This window comes from Taudactylus pleione, unplaced genomic scaffold, assembly GCF_031769625.1.
Source record: "Taudactylus pleione unplaced genomic scaffold, aTauple2 ptg001874l, whole genome shotgun sequence".
Lineage (NCBI taxonomy): Eukaryota > Metazoa > Chordata > Amphibia > Anura > Myobatrachidae > Taudactylus > Taudactylus pleione.
In genome coordinates, this window is record NW_028286271.1 from 650,001 (window position 1) to 669,431 (window position 19,431).

The 19,431-nt window shown below is 44.1% G+C and overlaps 2 protein-coding genes across 2 annotated transcripts in view; both read left to right on the plus strand.

The window, feature by feature from the left end:
- Nucleotides 1-19,431, plus strand: part of WDR25 (WD repeat domain 25) — a 145,005-nt gene that overhangs the window by 105,945 nt on the left and 19,629 nt on the right. The window contains exon 5 of the mRNA XM_088465149.1: nucleotides 12,386-12,556. Within this exon, the coding sequence (XP_088321275.1) occupies nucleotides 12,386-12,556 (171 nt within the window). The remainder of the gene's footprint in view (nucleotides 1-12,385; nucleotides 12,557-19,431) is intronic.
- Nucleotides 6,196-9,013, plus strand: LOC148436243 (syncytin-2-like). Its single transcript, XM_088465150.1, has 2 exons — nucleotides 6,196-6,241; nucleotides 6,346-9,013. The coding sequence occupies exon 2, from the start codon at nucleotides 6,672-6,674 to the stop codon at nucleotides 7,989-7,991; it is 1,320 nt and encodes a 439-aa protein (XP_088321276.1). The 5' UTR covers nucleotides 6,196-6,241; nucleotides 6,346-6,671; the 3' UTR covers nucleotides 7,992-9,013.

The window sequence follows — 19,431 nt, forward strand, 5'->3', positions numbered from 1 at the left end:
ATCAGCAAAGGGTGGAGTGGCCACATGCAAGGTTTACCTGCAACTGCTTTGTGCTGAAAGATCACTATCCGTTTCCATGTGAGCCAAGGAAGCTGACTAGAATCCAGGGACAAGAGAGGAAAAAGTTTGTTTTCCTTTGTTGATAGAACCTAACGTTTAAAGGGGTGCCGCAATATTGAGTACGCGGATGAGTCGCAGTTTTGCGCACTGCAAAGACGCACTTTTGCATACGCAGCTAAAAAAAGTTGTCATACATTTGTGTGGTAGTCGCATTATTGTGTATGCGACTAGTATACGTACTTCCGGTTGTGCTGCCACGGTGTTTAAATAAAGCCGTTGAGGTTTACATTTTTCAATTGTTATCAATATCTGGGTTAACGTGTATTTTTCTGCGCAGGAAAAAGTATAACAGTGAGTATTTGTTGGAAGGGGTAACTTGTTCCCTACAGTTAGAGGTACCGTATGACCTTTAAGGGCTAAGTGCTAGTCGCTCGGTAAGCAGCTTACCGTTCTATACACAGTAGCTGGTGTACATGTTGTCTTTGTTGCAGAGAAGGTGTGGAAGTTGCCTTTTTCAAATCTTATCCAGGTGTGTGGGCGCTGCCGTTTAAATCGTCCACAGGTAAGTGAAAGTATCTTGATTGTCTTTCACCAGTTTAAATCTTTATTGAAAAGCATAGGAGTTGTCTCAGAATGGGAGCCGCGCAAACAGTAGAGATGTTAGACAATGATGTGCTGCTAATGGAGGCGCCGATTGGATCGGCTCATCGTATTATGCATACTAAGTACGGTACTTATGTAATAAGCTATTGTGATGTATGGTTTAAAATGACGATGAAGAGTGTTAGACCGTTTCCCAGAATTGGTAGTTTTGATAAAAATGTGTTAGATAATGTCCGGGATCCCATCAGTCTGATGCGCTCCTGAGGGAAAAAGGTTAAATATTATGAATGTTTAAAGTTGTGGCAGCATGAAGGGGATGCATGGCTTAAAAATGTGCAAGCGACGCAAACTAGCGTTGCGAGCGCATTGCCAGAAAATACATCAGCGACGCTGAATTGCAATACGGGCGGGCCGCAAAATGGCACGCACGTGCAACAAGGTAGCATTGTGGAGAGTATTGCCAGCAGTTCACGCTCACCACCTCCGCCTTATGTGGATGGAGGTGCACGTACAGTTACCAAAAATACCCATAAAAATGTAACAAGCAATATGTACCCTCTCTTAAGCAACCTTAAAGAAAATGTTCATGATATGGATGATGAGCCTATTGTAATGTCTGCCATTTCCCATGCTGTGCAGATGATAGATGCTGCATCACCACAATCACGGGTGGTGCCGCCATCTCCATCGGTAATAGCAAGCGAAGTGCTAACACACTCTGCACCCGTAGAGGAAGTTGTTAATACCATACGTAGCAGCAACAGATTAAACCCCCAGAAAGGTAATAAGGTCAGATGTAGCAGCGCTGCCGGTCTGCATCCCATTCGGACAATCACTGTTCCGAATGGAAATGCAGATGCGAACGGTGTAGTGCCCACGAGGGAAGTAGTAATGCATTGTCCATGGACAAGAGCAGAACTAAATTCCATCATAAATGCTTTCCCCGATCCCAAAAAGGAATTAGCCAAATGTCAAAGATTTTTGAGGAATTTTGGTAGTTTTCATGAGCCAACTAATAAAGATTGGCGTGTGGTGTTAAGGGCCTGTCTACCACGCAATACCGACGTGACAAAATTTATCACGGATTGTGCATTGGATGGTGACGTTCCCTTAACAGATCAAGTAAACCAAGGTAACATTTCCCGCATAGTAACTCAATTGGGTATATATTTTCCAGTAGTAGTTAACTGGAATAAAATTTTCACCATTAAACAGAAGGAGAGTGAATCTGCAGAAGATTATTGCGACCGGCTCTGCAGGCTATCGCCCAGTACACTGGGTTAGAAGATATTAAAGATAGCACTCACCACAGGGGAATGATAGTCACGGTACTCATGGACGGTCTTAAAGAGAATTTAAAGACTCGGGTTCAGACCTGCCTGGAGGGAGTCACAATAGATACACTCATAGAGTCTGCCATAGAACATGATAAAAACATCCCAAAGAAGAGCGAGACACAGAGCGAAAAACTAATGGCTGTCAGTATCCAAGCTCTGGAGGGAATGACGGTAACATCACAGCCAACGGACACACTCGCACCTGCACACACACTTACACCTGAACAGTTATATGCCCTCACTAACCCCACGCAACAACAAACACAGCTCTATTCCACAAACCCTATACAACCACAGGTCCCATACTGTTCACAAACTTCATATTGCCCACAATACCCTTACCCTCCCTATCCTTACCCATATCCACCACCTTTACCCTCTGCTCAAACCTCACAACAACACGTGTCTTCACCCGATCCATGAACATGTTTTAATTGTAAACAAACAGGACACTTAAGTAGAAACTGTCCAGTAAAAAGAGTAGGAACCCCAAATCAGGGAAGACCTGGATATCCCCATAAGGGATATGCACAGAGACCAGCAAATGTTCAGCAGGCACCAGGTCCAATTGTGGCCGTAAATGATTTATTGGAAAATGGTAGCCAACGCTAGGGCTCAGGTCATACCTGTAGTCTACAGATAGTCAGGTTAACGGGAAGTACTAGGGAAGAACCGGTCATGATGGTTGATGTAGCTGGTACTGAATATCCTTTTCTTGTAGACACAGGGGCGACCAGGTCAGTGATGAAATCTCCCGTTAATTTACAGGTGACCAACGAGACAGTACCAACAATTGGTGTAACAGGTAAAGTGGAACGTTATCCTTTAACAAAGTCCACAGAGGTTACTATTGGGCCATTGCATACCAGGCATTCTTTCTTTCTGGCTGCTGCGACTCTTACTAACCTGCTGGGCAGAGACTTGTTATGTAAGATGGGATGTGTTATATATTGCACCCCTGAGGGTGTATTTTTAGATATCCCAGAGAGAGTTGCACACGAGGTGCGGGATATGTTGGACACTCCCCAAAGGATAATGTATCACTCTACAAGTTTAAATGAAAATCCATCACAGGTAGATGAAATGTTGTCCCAAATTCCAGATTCCCTTTGGACTAAGGATCGACAGGACACAGGATTAATGGCAAACGTAAGCCCTGTAATGGTAAATTTAAAAAGCGGTAGGTAAGCTCCAAAAATTCCCCAGTACCCACTAAAACAGGAGGTAAAATTAGGGGTTTTTCCAATAATTGAGCGATTATTGCAACAGGGAATTTTAGTTCGTACAGCTAGTGTAGCCAACAGTCCCATCTTTCCAGTGAAGAAGAGTGGTGGAAGGGGTTATAGGCTGGTACAAGACCTTAGAGGTGTTAATAAGGTAGTAGAGAGCCAATTCCCTGTAGTGCCAAATCCAGCTGTCATCCTGATGCAGATCCCACCAAATGCAACCCATTTCACTGTCATTGACCTCTGTTCTGCTTTCTTCTCTGTGCCTCTCCACCCTGACTGTCAGTATCTATTCGCATTTACATACAGAGGTTTACAATACACATGGACACGATTACCCCAAGGTTTCATAGACAGCCCCAGTATCTTCTCCCAGGCATTGCACGACTGTTTACAGTCTTTTCAACCTGCCAATGGATCTGTTCTAATTCAATATGTGGACGATTTATTGCTATGTTCTGACTCGTTTATATCATGTTTGAATGATACTAAACTTTTGTTGCTTCATCTCTCGCATACAGGACACAAGGTGGCTAAGGACAAACTACAGCCGTGCCAATCCAGAGTAAAATATTTGGGACACTGCCTAACTCAGGAGTTACATCTTACAAATGATAGAATCCAGGCCATACAGAACATGACACTGCCGCAGAACCAGCAGCAAATTCGTACCTTCTTGGGAATGTGTGGATACTGTAGAATGTGGATCCCAGGTTTTTCGATTTTGGCCTTGCCTTTACAGGAATTAGTCTCTTCCTCAAAGCCCGATCGTGTCATACACACAGAGGAATCAGAGCAGGCTTTCCTTAATCTTAAGGATAGTCTGACAAAAGAACCTGCATTGGGAATACCCGACTATGAAAAACCTTTTGATTTATATTGTACGGAAGCCGAGGGTTGTGCTGCAGGTGTCCTCACACAAAAACATGGTGATGCCAGTAGGCCCGTAGCATACTACAGTGCCCAATTGGACACTGTAGCAAGATCACTCCCCACTTGTTTGAGAAGGGTAGCAGCTACCGCTCTATTGGTGAGTAAAAGTGAGGACGTAGTATTGGGCCATGATATGATTGTCTACACTCCCCATGCTGTATCTGCTCTGTTGAACTCTGCTTAAACCAGACACGTCTCTTCGGCTAGGTTTACCAAATGGGAAATAGCTCTAATTGCTCCACCAAACATCACTGTTAAACGTTGCAGCACGCTGAACCCAGCAACGTATTTACCATATGTACAACATGATGTACAAAGGGTGGAAGGAGACGAGTTGCTGGCGGGAGTTGAGTTCAGCGGACATAATGATGCACACGATTGTATGGAGTATCTGAATCAGACCTTTACTGCTAGAGCTGACATTCATGACACACCTTTAGAGAATGTAGATGTGACTTTTTACACTGATGGGAGTTGTCATAGACAAACAGACACAGGTGAGTTATATACAGGTTATGCTGTTGTAAATGACACAGACATCATAGAAGCAAAACCTCTTGGTCCTCCTCACTCAGCCCAAGTGGCAGAGTTAGTAGCACTAACTAGAGCGTATGAACTAGCAGCAGGCAAATCTGCTAACATTTACACTGACTCGAGGTACGCGTTCGGGGTGATGCACGATTTCGGGACTCTATGGCGTCTGAGAAATTTTATGACAGCAGTGGGCACACCAGTTGCACATTCCCGACACATAAAACATCTTTTAGAAGCAATCCAACTGCCCAAAGCGGTGGCAGTAATTAAATGTAAAGCCCATACATGTGAGGATGATCCAGTGTCACTGGGCAACAACAGAGCCGATGAAGCTGCAAATGGGCAGCAGGGTTAAAAATGTTTTCTCCAACTGAAAAAATTATGTCTTTCCAAACAATTGATATGCTGAAATTAATTGTGATGCAAAATTTGTGTTCAATTCAGGAAAAATCCATTTGGAAGTCCAAGGAATGTGGACAAGAGTCCTCCGGGCTCTGGAGGGACGGACAAGGTAAACCAGTAGCCCCCAAGCCATATTACCCCAGCCTGGCTGAGGCAGCACATGGTCTGACTCATCTGGGAAAACGGTATGTGCAAGTTGGTGAGAGCATACTGGTGTGCACCACGTTTTTCATCACAAGCAGAAAAGATAGCAATGTCATGTCTGACCTGCTTGAGGAAGAACATAGGGAAAGCGATCCCTACCGAATCGTCCCACATTCCACCGACCAATGGACCTTTCCAGGTGATACAAATTGATTTCAACCAATTACCACCCTGCAGGAATCTTAAGTATGTATTAGTGTGCACTGACGTATTTTCTAATTGGGTTGAGGCCTACCCAGTGGCCACTAATACTGCTGCACTTACTGCCAAGAAAATAGTTCAGGAATTTGTATGCAGGTACGGTATCCCTAAAATCATCGAGAGTGATAGGGGTACCCATTTCACAGGTGATGTTTTTCAAAATATGTGTAAGCTGATGGGTATTAATAGCCGACTTCATACCCCCTACCGACCGCAAGCCAGTGCCAAGGTAGGGAGGATGAACGGGACTATTAAAAATAAGTTAAGTAAAATTATGGCAGAGACTGGACTAGGATGGCCAGAAGTGTTACCTTTGGTCCTACATAGCATAAGGACCACTCCTAGACCCCCTCTAAATCTGTCCCCATTTGAAATACTGTTCGGTAGACAACCTCATTTGATTATAAGTCCACAGGAAGACTTGAAGGGTAACAACGAGGTAACTGTAAAGTATCTTATATCAATGAGTAAGCAGTTAAAGCAACAGCAGCAGAAACTGAAATTGTTGTCCAATGATATGCCTGAAACTAACTGTCATGATGTTGAACCAGGAGAATATGTTATTATCAGAAATTTCTTGAGTTCAGGTTATTGACTGATCGGTGGGAAGGTCCGTACCAGGTGCTGCTGACAAGTACTACATCTTTGAAGGTGGCTGGGAGAGATACCTGGGTCCATTCCACTCACTGCAAAAAGGTCAATCAACCGGTGGAGAAACAAGTCGGAGAAAAGGCTGATAGCGTGAGAATTGAAAATGTCATAGTGAGATACCTGAACTAGGAGAAATTTGCAGGTCTTGTGACAATGGACGGGCCCGCTGTGTTCATTTTCATATTCTCTTTTAGAGTGTTCACCATCCTGGTCAGTTCAGGGATATCCAGTGTCTGTGATGGGAGACCGATTGAGGAAACGGGAGCTGATGGCAGTGCTGATGGAGTGGAGTCAGGAGGAATGCAATGCCAATCAGGGGAGTGTCTGACAAATCTTAGTACTACTATTGTTTAGAGAGCTGTCATTCCGGATACTCTGGGAAGGTTTGGAGGTCTATCGTCTGAAGATTCCTGTATTTGTGAGCTTTGTGAGCTTGTGGGTTGATGAGAACTGTATCCAACGGTGCCAACCTAAATATAATCCGTACTGGGGTTGGTATCCTCTAGAGGATTATCATAGCATGGTAGGCAATGTGTTAAATCAAACTGATTGCTGGGTGTGTTCACATGTGCCACAGGGACAGCATAATGTAGGGTTGGTGCCATTTCCGCTGAATATCACGGAAATTTTAGAACTACAAAAAGGGAAAACATTGGCTGGAAAATTCCTCTCATCCAAACCACCTCATTTCAAACTCTACCAATTCCAAGTAGATAGAACACTTTTGTGTTTAAACATAACCAACCCCAATAAACGCGGGAGTTGGGAAGTGACGGGGAATAATCAGACGATGACCTTCTCACAAAGAGCTGATAATGAGTCCATAAACCATGATCTGTTACGCTCAATTAAATCTAGTTGGAAACATTTTAGGTATTGGTATACATTGAGTTCCACCAAAGAAATTATTGATAAGGTGCCAGATGGTTATTGTGCTAAAATAATACAGCCAGAGACTTGCATGTACCAGATGGAAGACCCAGAAATAGGATTGTTTGCAAGAGAAATGTGCTTAATGATATTGATGCATACCATCCCTTATGTTCTCCCTGATAATGTATATTTTATATGTGGAAGAAAAGCGTATAAGTGGCTCTCCCCGAGTTCCGAAGGTTTGTGTTACCTGGGAAGAGTAGTCCCAGAAGTTATGACCCTCACACATGTTGAAATGCTTGGTATTTATAAAAACACACCATCACCATATCTTCACACGCAATATGAACACAGAGGCAAACAAAATATGATACCTGGTGACGTGCATAAAGCCACTCAGTTAATTAGTGAGACAACTGGCTTTCAAGTTTTAGTCGCATTGGATCCCACTAGGATCGCTCGGGGTACATTAAATTTTAGATATATTCAGGAATTTGCTAAATTAATAGATAATATCACCGAGCTGTACGATGACACATTCAGGTATACAGGGAGAGAATTGCAAGCGTACAAGAAAGAATTGGTGCAACACAGGCTAGTGTTGAATTATTTAACTGCTGTTACTGGAGGGTATTGCGTAACGTTAGCCACCCAATTTGGAGTAAAATGTTGCACCTATGTTACCAATGATACCAGCGACCCCAAGGAGGTGATAGACCGGAAGATGGATGAAATTCTGCAGCTAAAATGGGAGTTTCGTAAGAACCATAATGCTTCAGTGACTGAAGTAGGGGAGAAGATAGAAGGATGGGTTTCATGGCTGAACCCAGTGAAATGGTTCTCAGGTCTAGGGGAATGGGTCCAGGAAATGATCGCCAGTATAGGCAAATTCTTGATCCTTATACTGATTGTCATCATAATAATTGGCATATGTGTGCGGTGTGTTCCTATTGTGTGGAAAATGTAAAAATAGAGTAAAACAAAAGAACGAAATTATGATGGTGGCCAGTATGAATACCGAGGTAAATACAGAACTGCATTACAACCCTGAACTAGGAAATACCATCATTTAATGTATTATATTTAGACATGCATACAATGTATTATTGAAATGTTATTTTTAAAACACCTCAGATAATGTAATGTCTCAATTCCCCTTCAAGACTGCCTTTTATAAGACTGGTGCTTCCCTACACCTTTCACATGATCTTCTAAGATCTGCGGTGTGCGTATAATAGTAGTTTTATGTCCCCACTTAGAGAAACATTATTGAAGGAGTAAGAACCACCTTGTGCCATCCCATAATAACACTAAATAGTATATAAATGTAAGCCTAAATTATATTTTAAAATCAGATTGTGATAGCATGTTCGCTATCAAAGGGTGGACTGTCGAAGCTGGATTATTGGCTGAGACAAGATCAGTTTAAAATTGAATCACAGCGACACCATCTTGTTACTGGCCGCAAGACGCCATCTTGGAAAGAGGATCGCAAGACGCCATTTTGCGAATGGCCGCCTAAGCGCCATTTTAGATAAACTCACACTTTAGTACATGTGTCGATATTACTATTGGCATCATGCGAATGCATCTGTGACCATCGCCACAAGTTACGGCAAATCACCAAAAGCCCATTTCATGACTTTACGTAGTTTGGGTGCTCTGGATAAAGTGTATATTATTATAATTCCCCTAAAGGATATATTTCAGAAATGGCTTTACAGTATGTCAAAATTGGATTGCATTAGCTAAACAGAGCAAATGGCCACGTGACAACTAGCCTGTGTAGACAAGCTTCCTGGATATAACCTCTGCTCTCACTCCAGGTGGCCCTGCTCGAATACACACCTTACATTAGCAGGCTTCCTGCAATAAAATGCATTCAAAGCCAAGAGTGTTATCTTAGGTTTTGGGTCTTGTAGCTGTGCTAATTTGCATTTACACAAGAGCCTGGGAGAACAAAGGACTTTACTTTTGAGCCTGGGAAGGGTGGGGGCTGCTGAGAGAGGGGGGCGTGTGGAACTATAAGGCTCAGCATTCCACACTGCTAGGTGTTCACTTAGTGAGATTTAAGTGCACCATTTCTCATACACACATTAATACGCACAATTGCGCTGGTAACTAATCGAATATTAGCGAATGCATAAGATCCTATATGAAAACGCTGTTCATTAGCTTTATGCGCACGAATCTGCTCCAAGTTAACTAGCGTCTTTATATCAAACCCTGCATACTCACACATTACATATCCACATACAAGGTTCCATAAGCTTTAAGGGATAAGATTTTAATTTGTTCATTTAGTATAAATGCTGTGAAATAAAGACTATTTGGTAACGAAGGTTTTATACATGCTAAGTAAGCCATGTTTGGTTTTGTACTGATGCATACTCTTTCAACAGAATTCTGGTATTATTGGTGTGGAGATCGCATCATGCATTCTCAACTTATGGACCACAGAGACTTCAAGCAACAAAATTTATATTATATGAACAACTGTTAGGATGTTGCATGGGGCGGGAAACCAGAGACCGTCAGTTGTTGGAGGCTGGGTTGTGTCTATTTGAATCAGCCTGTTAAATGCTCTGTAACAGATGCATCCCCCTTGAGGACCAATGGCATCAGCAACAAACTTCTCTATTGTGTTGTCTATTTCTGGGGGGTATAAATATGTGTGCTCCAACACTGGGTCTTAGTCTTCGTGCTGAATGCTGATTGACGAGGGGTTTCTTGCTGATACCTAACATCCGGTCCGAAAGCGCTGCGTATGTATAACTGTACTTGGGTCTGTATAATTCCTTTGCGCCGAATTGTGCCTGGATCAGTAGCGTGTAACTGACTGTACTTTTACTTGAATAATACTTTGTGCTTTGGAACCACACGTTCCAATTCTGGAGACTCCATTTACTGTATGACTGCGTACGCAAATTAGCGTCATCCCTAGAAGGTATAGGCAGGATATTAGAAGGTATAGGCAGGGGTATATAGAGGTTCTAATCCAGTATCGTTAGTATGCCCCCTGTACCCTGCATGCACACATACAGTGTGGGAGCGGTTTGTGGGCGTGTGTAGGTGTGGCTATGTACGGTACATACAGTATGGGAGCGGTGTGTGGGCGTGTGTAGGTGTGGCTATGTACGGTACATACAGTGTGGGAGTGGTGTGTAGGTTTGGCTATGTACGGTACATACAGTGTGGGAGCGGTGTGTGGGCGTGTGTAGGTGTGGCTATGTACGGTACATACAGTGTGGGAGTGGTGTGTAGGTGTGGCTATGTACGGTACATACAGTGTGGGAGCGGTGTGTGGGCGTGTGTAGGTGTGGCTGTGTACGGTACATACAGTGTGGGAGCGGTGTGTGGGCGTGTGTAGGTGTGGCTATGTACGGTACATACAGTGTGGGAGTGGTCTGTAGGTGTGGCTATGTACGGTACATACATTGTGGGAGTGGTGTGTAGGTGTGGCTATGTACGGTACATACAGTGTGGGAGCGGTGTGTGGGCGTGTAGGTGTGGCTATGTACGGTACATACAGTGTGGGAGTGGTGTGTAGGTGTGGCTATGTACGGTACATACAGTGTGGGAGCGGTGTGGGCGTGTAGGTGTGGCTATGTACGGTACATACAGTGTGGGAGTGGTGTGTAGGTGTGGCTGTGTACGGTACATACTGTGTGGGAGCGGTGTGTGGGCGTGTGTAGGTGTGGCTGTGTACGGTACATACAGTGTGGGAGCGGTGTGTGGGCGTGTGTAGGTGTGGCTGTGTACGGTACATACATTGTGGGAGCGGTGTGTGGGCGTGTGTAGGTGTGGCTATGTACGGTACATACAGTGTGGGAGCGTTGTGTGCGCGTGTGTAGGTGTGGCTATGTACGGTACATACAGTGTGGGCGTGTGTAGGTGTGGCTATGTACGGTACATACATTGTGGGAGCGGTGTGTGGGCGTGTGTAGGTGTGGCTATGTACGGTACATACAGTGCAGGAGCGGTGTGTGGGCATGTGTAGGTGTGGCTATACACGGTACATACTGTACATTGTAAGAGCGGTGTATGCGTGTTTGCAGGTGTGGCTATACACGGTACATACTGTACATTGTGAGAGCGGTGTATGCGTGTTTGCAGGTGTGGCTTTACAAACCCCATAAGTCATGTCAAGCATATGACACTGCATGGTTATCTTACAGTATATGTGCTTGGAATGACTGGCTTTGTGTCTGCATGTGATGGGCTTTTTATCTGGTTACTGTACTGTATATCACTATAAAGCGCTAATGCCTATATAATGATTATGTAGGTGATACACCTGTACAAGTCTGGTTACTGTATATCACTATAAAGCGCTAATGACTATATAATGATTATGTAGGTGATACACCTGTACAAGTCTGGTTACTGTATATCACTATAAAGCGCTAATGACTATATAATGATTATGTAGGTGATATACAGTAACCAGACTTGTACAGGTGTATCACCTACGTAATCATTATATAGTCATTAGCGCTTTATAGTGATATACAGTAACCAGACTTGTACAGGTGTATCACCTACGTAATCATTATATAGTCATTAGCGCTTTATAGTGATATACAGTAACCAGACTTGTACAGGTGTATCACCTACATAATCATTATATAGTCATTAGCGCTTTATAGTGATATACAGTAACCAGACTTGTACAGGTGTATCACCTACATAATCATTATATAGTCATTAGCGCTTTATAGTGATATACAGTAACCAGACTTGTACAGGTGTATCACTATAAAGCGCTAATGACTATATAATGATTACGTAGGTGATACACCTGTACAATTCTGGTTACTGTATATCACTGCTAATGCCTATATAATGATTATGTAGGTGATACACCTGTACAAGTCTGGTTACTGTATATCACTATAAAGCGCTAATGACTATATAATGATTATGTAGGTGATACACCTGTACAAGTCTGGTTACTGTATATCACTATAAAGCGCTAATGACTATATAATGATTATGTAGGTGATACACCTGTACAAGTCTGGTTACTGTATATCACTATAAAGCGCTAATGACTATATAATGATTATGTAGGTGATACACCTGTACAAGTCTGGTTACTGTATATCACTATAAAGCGCTAATGTATATATAATGATTATGTAGGTGATACACCTGTACAAGTCTGGTTACTGTATATCACTATAAAGCGCTAATGACTATATAATGATTATGTAGGTGATACACCTGTACAAGTCTGGTTACTGTATATCACTATAAAGCGCTAATGACTATATAATGATTATGTAGGTGATACACCTGTACAAGTCTGGTTACTGTATATCACTATAAAGCGCTAATGTATATATAATGATTATGTAGGTGATACACTTGTACAAAGCAGCGGTTCAGCAGCACTTTGACGTCCTCTTCCTCCCCGGGGGTAAAGAGTTTCTCAGCACTACGGATTCAGTGAGTCGAGATTCTGCCGACCGCACCATTATAGCATGGGATTTTGCCTCTGCAGCCAAGATATCCAATCAGATATTCCATGTACGTATCTCTCCCTTGCCTTTATCCCCATAACTAACACACTGTATTTTATTGTCATTGGTTTCAGTATCAATATTCAAATATGTTATTGTGAAGCAGAGAGTAAGACGCACTGGCCTTTCCTCACATCTGCACAGCATGAAACAAGGATTATTTGTATGGTTTTCCCATCATATTGTGATTCTCATTTTCAGATGGGATTTTTTTTATTTATTTTTGTAGCCTTTTGGGGTGGTCACATAATATAATGTGTAATCACTAATGATATACCCTATTGGGTGGTGGTCATATAATATAACGTGTAATCACTACTGATATAGCCTATTGGGGGGTGGTCACATAATATAATGAGTAATCACTACTGATTTAGCCTATTGGGGAAGGCTGGTCACATAATATAATGTGTAATCACTACTGATATAGCCTATTGGGGTGGTGGTCATATAATATAAGGTGTAATAACTACTGATATAGCCTATTGGGGTGGTCACATAATATAACGTGTAATCGCTACTGATATAGCCTATTGGGGGTGGTGTCATAATATAACGTGTGATCACTACTGATATAGCCTATTGGGGGATGGTCACATAATATTAGTATTCATGGAGACACAGAAATCCATCAAACAGTAAAGAGTTCAGAAGTCATTTTCAGCTGCTATATCTCTCCCCCCTACCTGGCCAGCAATGACAGCTGTAGCAGGGCACACAAAGCTGCTATATATCTCCTCCCTACCTGGCCAGCAATGACAGCTGTAGCAAAGTGCACAGAGCTGCTCTATATCTACTCCCTACCTGGCCAGCAATGACAGCTGTAGCAGAGCACACAGAGCTGCTGTGTATCTATTCCCTACCTGGCCAGCAATGAAAGCTGTAGCAGAGCACACAGAGCTGCTCTATATCTACTCCCTACCTGGCCAGCAATGACAGCTGTAGCAGAGCACACAGAGCTGCTGTGTATCTATTCCCTACCTGGCCAGCAATGAAAGCTGTAGCAGGGCACACAGAGCTGCTCTATATATCCTCCCTACCTGGCCAGCAATGAAAGCTGTAGCAGGGCACACAGAGCTGCTCTATATATCCTCCCTACCTGGCCAGCAATGACAGCTGTAGCAGAGCACACAGAGCGGCTATGTATCTCCTCCCTACCTGACCAGCAATGACAGCTGTAGTAGGGCACACAGAGCTGCTCAATATCTCCTCCTTACCTGGTCAGCAATGACAGCTGTAGCAGTGCACACAGAGCTGTTGTATATCTAAAGACACTGAGAGGGGACAACACCCCAACCTCCAGAGTCACACTGTACTCACACACTTCCCCACAATTCCCCTTGCTGCACCACCCTACTTCCCTCTCTCTCTCATTGGTGGGCCCTGGTGTCAGTCTTTCCAGAGAGGAAGGAGGAGGGCTTTGTAACAGAAACACTCCTTTGCTGTCTGCTGCTGACAAACTTCCTGTATGAGACTTATGCAGACTGAGGGCTTCAATTTAAGAACACAGAACTGGGTCATGGGGTTAACTCTTTTCAACATGCAGGCAAGTCCTAGAAGCCCTTTTTCCTTGCCTCCTCACATACCTCCCTCTTTTAAATCGAGGAGACAGACATGGTCCCAATGTTGGAGTCCTGCCTGTTGACGCGGCCCGAGGGTCTGTGAAGCTTGATATTTGTTTTCTCACATTTGGATAGCCCGTTAGCATTGTGATGTTCTCGTCCCTTTTTGTGAGAAATGGAAAAGTTGAAACTTTGTAACACCAGACTCCACCTCAACAACCTCCCATTTTCCCCCGAGGTTCTATTTAGCCAATACAAAGGGTTATGGTCAGTGACAACAGTAAATTCTTTCCCATAAAGATATGGTCTGACACTTATTTGGGCATATGGCGAGTCCAGCCTGTCTAATGAGCACTTCTGTCACCTGAATTAAATGCTCCTCCCAGGTATGGCTGAAGATGGCAATGTCATCTAGGTAGGCTTGGGCAAAGTCTTGACACCCCTCCAGGAGGTCATTAACCATTCGCTGGAATGTGGCAGGGGCGTTCTTCATCCCGAAAGGCATGGTAGTCCACTCAAAGAGTCCTTCCGGTGTGATGAAGGCAGAACGCTCCTGTGCCTCTTTGGTAAGTGGGATTTGCCGGTAGCCTTTGCTCAAGTCCAGCGTTGAGGCAAACTCAGCCCCTCCAATCCTATCCAGTAGCTCATCAACACGGGGCATAGGGTAAGTGGCAGTGGTGGCGACAAATTGCAATAGTCCACACAAAACCGTGTGGTTCCATCTTTCTTGGGAACCAACACAACCCCAGCAGCCCATGGGCTTTTAGATGGCACTATGACCCCCACAGCTACCATCTCCTCGATTTTACCTGCCTCCTAAAATCCGGAGTCATACGGTAAGCGACTTGTCGGATGGGCCAGCACTCCCAGTGTCCACATGGTGGGCGGTCAGATGAGTTTGACCAGGTAAACAAGAAAACTGGGCCTGTTCAGCCTCTAAGATCCTCCACATCTGCTGCTGGGCTGCATTCAACTGTTGTCCCACCTGGACTTATTCCACTCCTTTCTTCTCTTTAGCAGCTCCCAAAAGGTCAAGCAATGGATCAGTTTCTGGTGTCTCCATCGGAGGACAACATACCGCCATTGTTACTACTTGATGATCACGATAGGTCTTAATTCGATTGATATGGAAGGTGCATAGGTACTTCCATCCCTTATCCAGGACAATCACGTAATTGACCTGTCCGGTGCGCCTTACCATGGTATACAGTCCTTCCCACGTGGCCTGCAGTTTGTTTCTTCGCACTGGGATAAGCACCATTACTTTTTGCCCTGGATGCAACTCTCGGTCTTGAGCGTGGGTGTCATACAATTCCTTTTCTCTCTCTTGTGATTCCCTGAGATGCTCTTGTAGCAATTTTATCATGCGGTTCCGCATATTCTCTACATATTGTAAAATGGGCTGCTGGTGTTCTTGGAAAGTTCCCTCCCAGCTCTCTCTGACCAGGTCTAGAGGCACCTGCACTTTCTGGCCGTACAAAAGTTCAAATGGGGAATATCGAGTAGACGCCTGTGGGACTTCCTGATAAGCAAATAGAAGCTGTTGCAGGGCTCTCTCCCAGTCCCTCCCTTCGGACTGCATGTAAGCTTGTAGAAGTCTTTTTAGCATTCCATTGAAATGTTCAGAGTCCATTAGTCTGCGGATGATAAGGGGTGGTCCGAAGAGATCGAACCCCCCACTTTTCCTACAGGGTTTGCATTAGTTCACCTTGGAATTGGGGCCCTTGATCTGTGACGACTTCCTGCGGGTATCCAAACTGACTGAATACGTCCGTCAATGCTTGCGCAACATATTCTGTGTCAATAGATGATAGGGCCACAGCCTCAGGATAGCGAGTAGCAAAGTCCACCAGCTTTAGAATGTACTTTTTTCCCGTATGACTGGGAATAGCTAATGGTCCGACTAGGTCTATGGCAACATGGGCAAAGGGCTCCCCTATAATAGGTAATGGGTGCAGAGGAGCTTTTTCGCTGGGGCTCTGGCAGGTATCGCAGGTGTCTCGATACTGCTTAACGTTTCTAGAGATCCATGGCCAGAAGAAATTCCGCAACAGTCAGGCCAGTGCTTTACGGGTGCCAAAATGCCCGGCAAGGGCTAGTAAATGTGCTCTGTACGGTGTAGGTACCGCCAACTGTTTAGTAGGCATGACTGTTTCCTGTCCAGGCTGAGGAACGACCACTCTGTACTGCAATTCCTCTTCCCAAACTATTTTGCTCCCATCAGCTGTTTCCAATTCCAGAAAAGAAATATGCCCGCGCTCGGTTTTACCCATATCATACATGGTACCAGCAGCGTGGCAATATTAATGCCATATATGTATACAAAACAGAAAACCTTTTGCTATCGGCGCTAACAATAATATACTGCAAATTTATGTGTGTGCAGCAAATAAAACAAAGGGGATTTTGTCATGATTTGATCAAAGCATTTAAGCCTGCAGCCCAGCATCAAGGGACCCCATTTTTCTGCAGGTCCCTCTGTATCTAGGAGGTAAGTACATGTATCTGCAATGTAATGATGTGCTAGGCATATATGCTAGTGTTAGGGACCTGCAGAAAAATGGGGTCCCTTGATGCTGTGCTGCAGGCTTAAATGCTTTGATCAAATCATGACAAAATCCCCTTTGTTTTATTTGCTGCACACACATAAATTTGCAGTATATTATTGTTAGCGCCGATAGCAAAAGTTTTTCTGTTTCCAATTCCAGGTCGGCTGCGCTCCTTATTTTTACTTGGGGAAGGGTCTGTCCGTTGGGCCTGTCGAAACTCGCTCCTGTTCACCTCCCCCAAGTCTATCTCTGAAGTACTGGACAAGGGACTGGAGTCACTCACCATTTTGGTTGGGGTAGGTTGGTTCTGTTCTGAATCTGTCACCTGGGTCAATGCTCTTTGGGTTTGGGTCCGTGTCACCACTTGAACGAAGCATGTCACCAGTTCCTGTCCCAGATCATTCCCAAGGATGACCTTGGCTGGTAACCCCTTGAGTACTCCGACCTCCACGATTCCTTGATCGGCTCCCCAGTCGAGATGTATCTTGTCAACGGGGATATCTGTCTGTTGTCCCCCGGCGGTGGCAATTCGTACATACTGTCCAGGAATCACCCGGGAGGTGGGAATCAGGTCTGGCTCAATTAATGTGAGTGAGGCCCTGTACCCACTTGTCCTCTATCAACACAGGCTGTAAGTGCCCCTGCATATTCTGAGGAGTTGCCTGCTCCTCCCCCAGAACCAGGTCTACAATATACACCCCGTCCATCATCTCGACCGCATCTGACTGGATGACCACCCCGCAATAATCCTCCATGGGGTAACATACCACAGAGACTGGAGCCGGTCTAGCCCCAGGGAATGGCCCTCGCGTGCGTGGACAGTCCCTCAACAAGTGGTCTGGTTGATTGCAGTGGTAACACTTATGAGGTTTTGGGTTAGCCACTTTGAATCTGGGTGGTTGATAAGAGATGTTTTTGATAGAGCCTCCTTTACTACTATTATTGATGCGCAGTTCTCTGTCGGGGAGCTTCTCCACTCGCGGGGTTCTTGTACCACCTGTTGCACTGAAAACTCTCCATTGGGGACGGTTAGCTATACACTAGTGGAATTCATTCTGGACACTTTTAAGAAATTTTTTACATTTTGCGTTTAGTCATTATTTTTACTCTATAATCACTTATCATTTTTACTGCACTCGAAGTATATGTAAGTATAATCATTATTATTTATTTTTAAGTTGTCATTTGTGAAATATCCAGTGAAAAATTCGATAAAACCAGTTTTACTGGTATGCTTTTAATATGGAGAAAAATATGCAATTTCAGCAATACACAAAATTAATATTTTATTGGATATCCTCTGTTTTTAAGAACAGCTTCGATTCATCGAGGCATCGAGTGAACCAGACGTCCCAGATCTTCAGGTGAAGTCACGTGGTACCAGGCCAGGATTATGGCTTCGATCAGCTCTCTCTTGTTACTTGGATTTTTTCTTGATACCATCACTTTAAGCCTTGACCAAAGCTTTTCTATCGGATTTAAATCTGGACTGTTTCTTGGCCAAGGCAAGATAGTGATTTGGTGATCTTCGAACCACTTCATGGAACTGTTGGCGGTGTGGCATGGCACTCTATCCTGCTGAAAGATACACTTCCGTGGGTCAGTTTCGAAAAATTCCTCAATTGTGGGCAACAGTTTAGCCTCCAGCACTGCTTCTTGATACTTTTTGGCATTGATATTGCCATCAACGATAGCCAAACATCCCACACCATGGCTGGCCATGCTGCCCCACACCATCACACTCACTGGGCGCTTCATAGTTGCTGTGGTGCACTCGGACAAAAGATCTTCCCCAGGCAGACGCTGGGTCTCGCCGCTACAAATAATCTTGTCCCAGTCTTCTTCTGTTCACTCATTGTGTACCAGAGCCCAATCTATACATTCCTCCTCTGTTTCTGGTTTAGATACAGCTTCTTTCTCTGGGTTCTAGTTTGCAAACCATTGTCACAAAGTTTTTTTTCGTATGGTTCGGTCACAAACTTGGACACCAGATGTTTTCATTATGTTGTTGATGGCTTTTGCAGACCTTTGACGGTCCTGTAGGGCCAGGCGATAGATTCTGTGCTCATCTTGTTTTGTAAGCTTGGGCTTGCTTACAGTTCTTGGGGCTGATTTCGTTGATCCACTGCTCGCAAACCCTTATGCAGAGTTTCTTTCCACCTGACTTCGCTGCCCCACCGCCTAACCTCTTGGCAATTTCTGTGTAGGTATACCATTCCTCACGAAGCGTCATGGCTTTGCCTCTCAGTCAACACGTTTCGAGGTATTCAGAGCACTTTTAGTTGTTATTCACACTTTAACCAGAGCTGCAACTAGCTTTGAGGATTGATTGTAAAGGTTGCCACAGTCTGGATGAATTGAGTGCTGAACAAAGCACATGAGCCTGTATGGATGCTGTGTGGGACCTGCTCCTGGATCCTGTCAGCATGCTGCCTGCTGTGACTGGTGACAGCCGGCATCTTCACCACTGACAGTGGCTGGTCAGTGTATTTCAAAACCTTCTCTTTCTCTCTTTTCTATCTCTCTGTTTCCTCTCTCTCTGACATATCATGCTAAAATATTAAGTAGAAACATCATAGATTAAAATAAAAACATTAAAGTATTGATTTGGTTTAGCAGAATAAAAATTGTCTGCATAAATATCAAATAAAACATGTTTTTATTAAGTGTCCATAATTAATTCCACTACTGTATATTCATCAGCCCATTCTGCAGCTTGTTCAGGTGTGCTGGGCTTCCAGTCTGCGACCCACTCCCGTACCTCTGGTGCC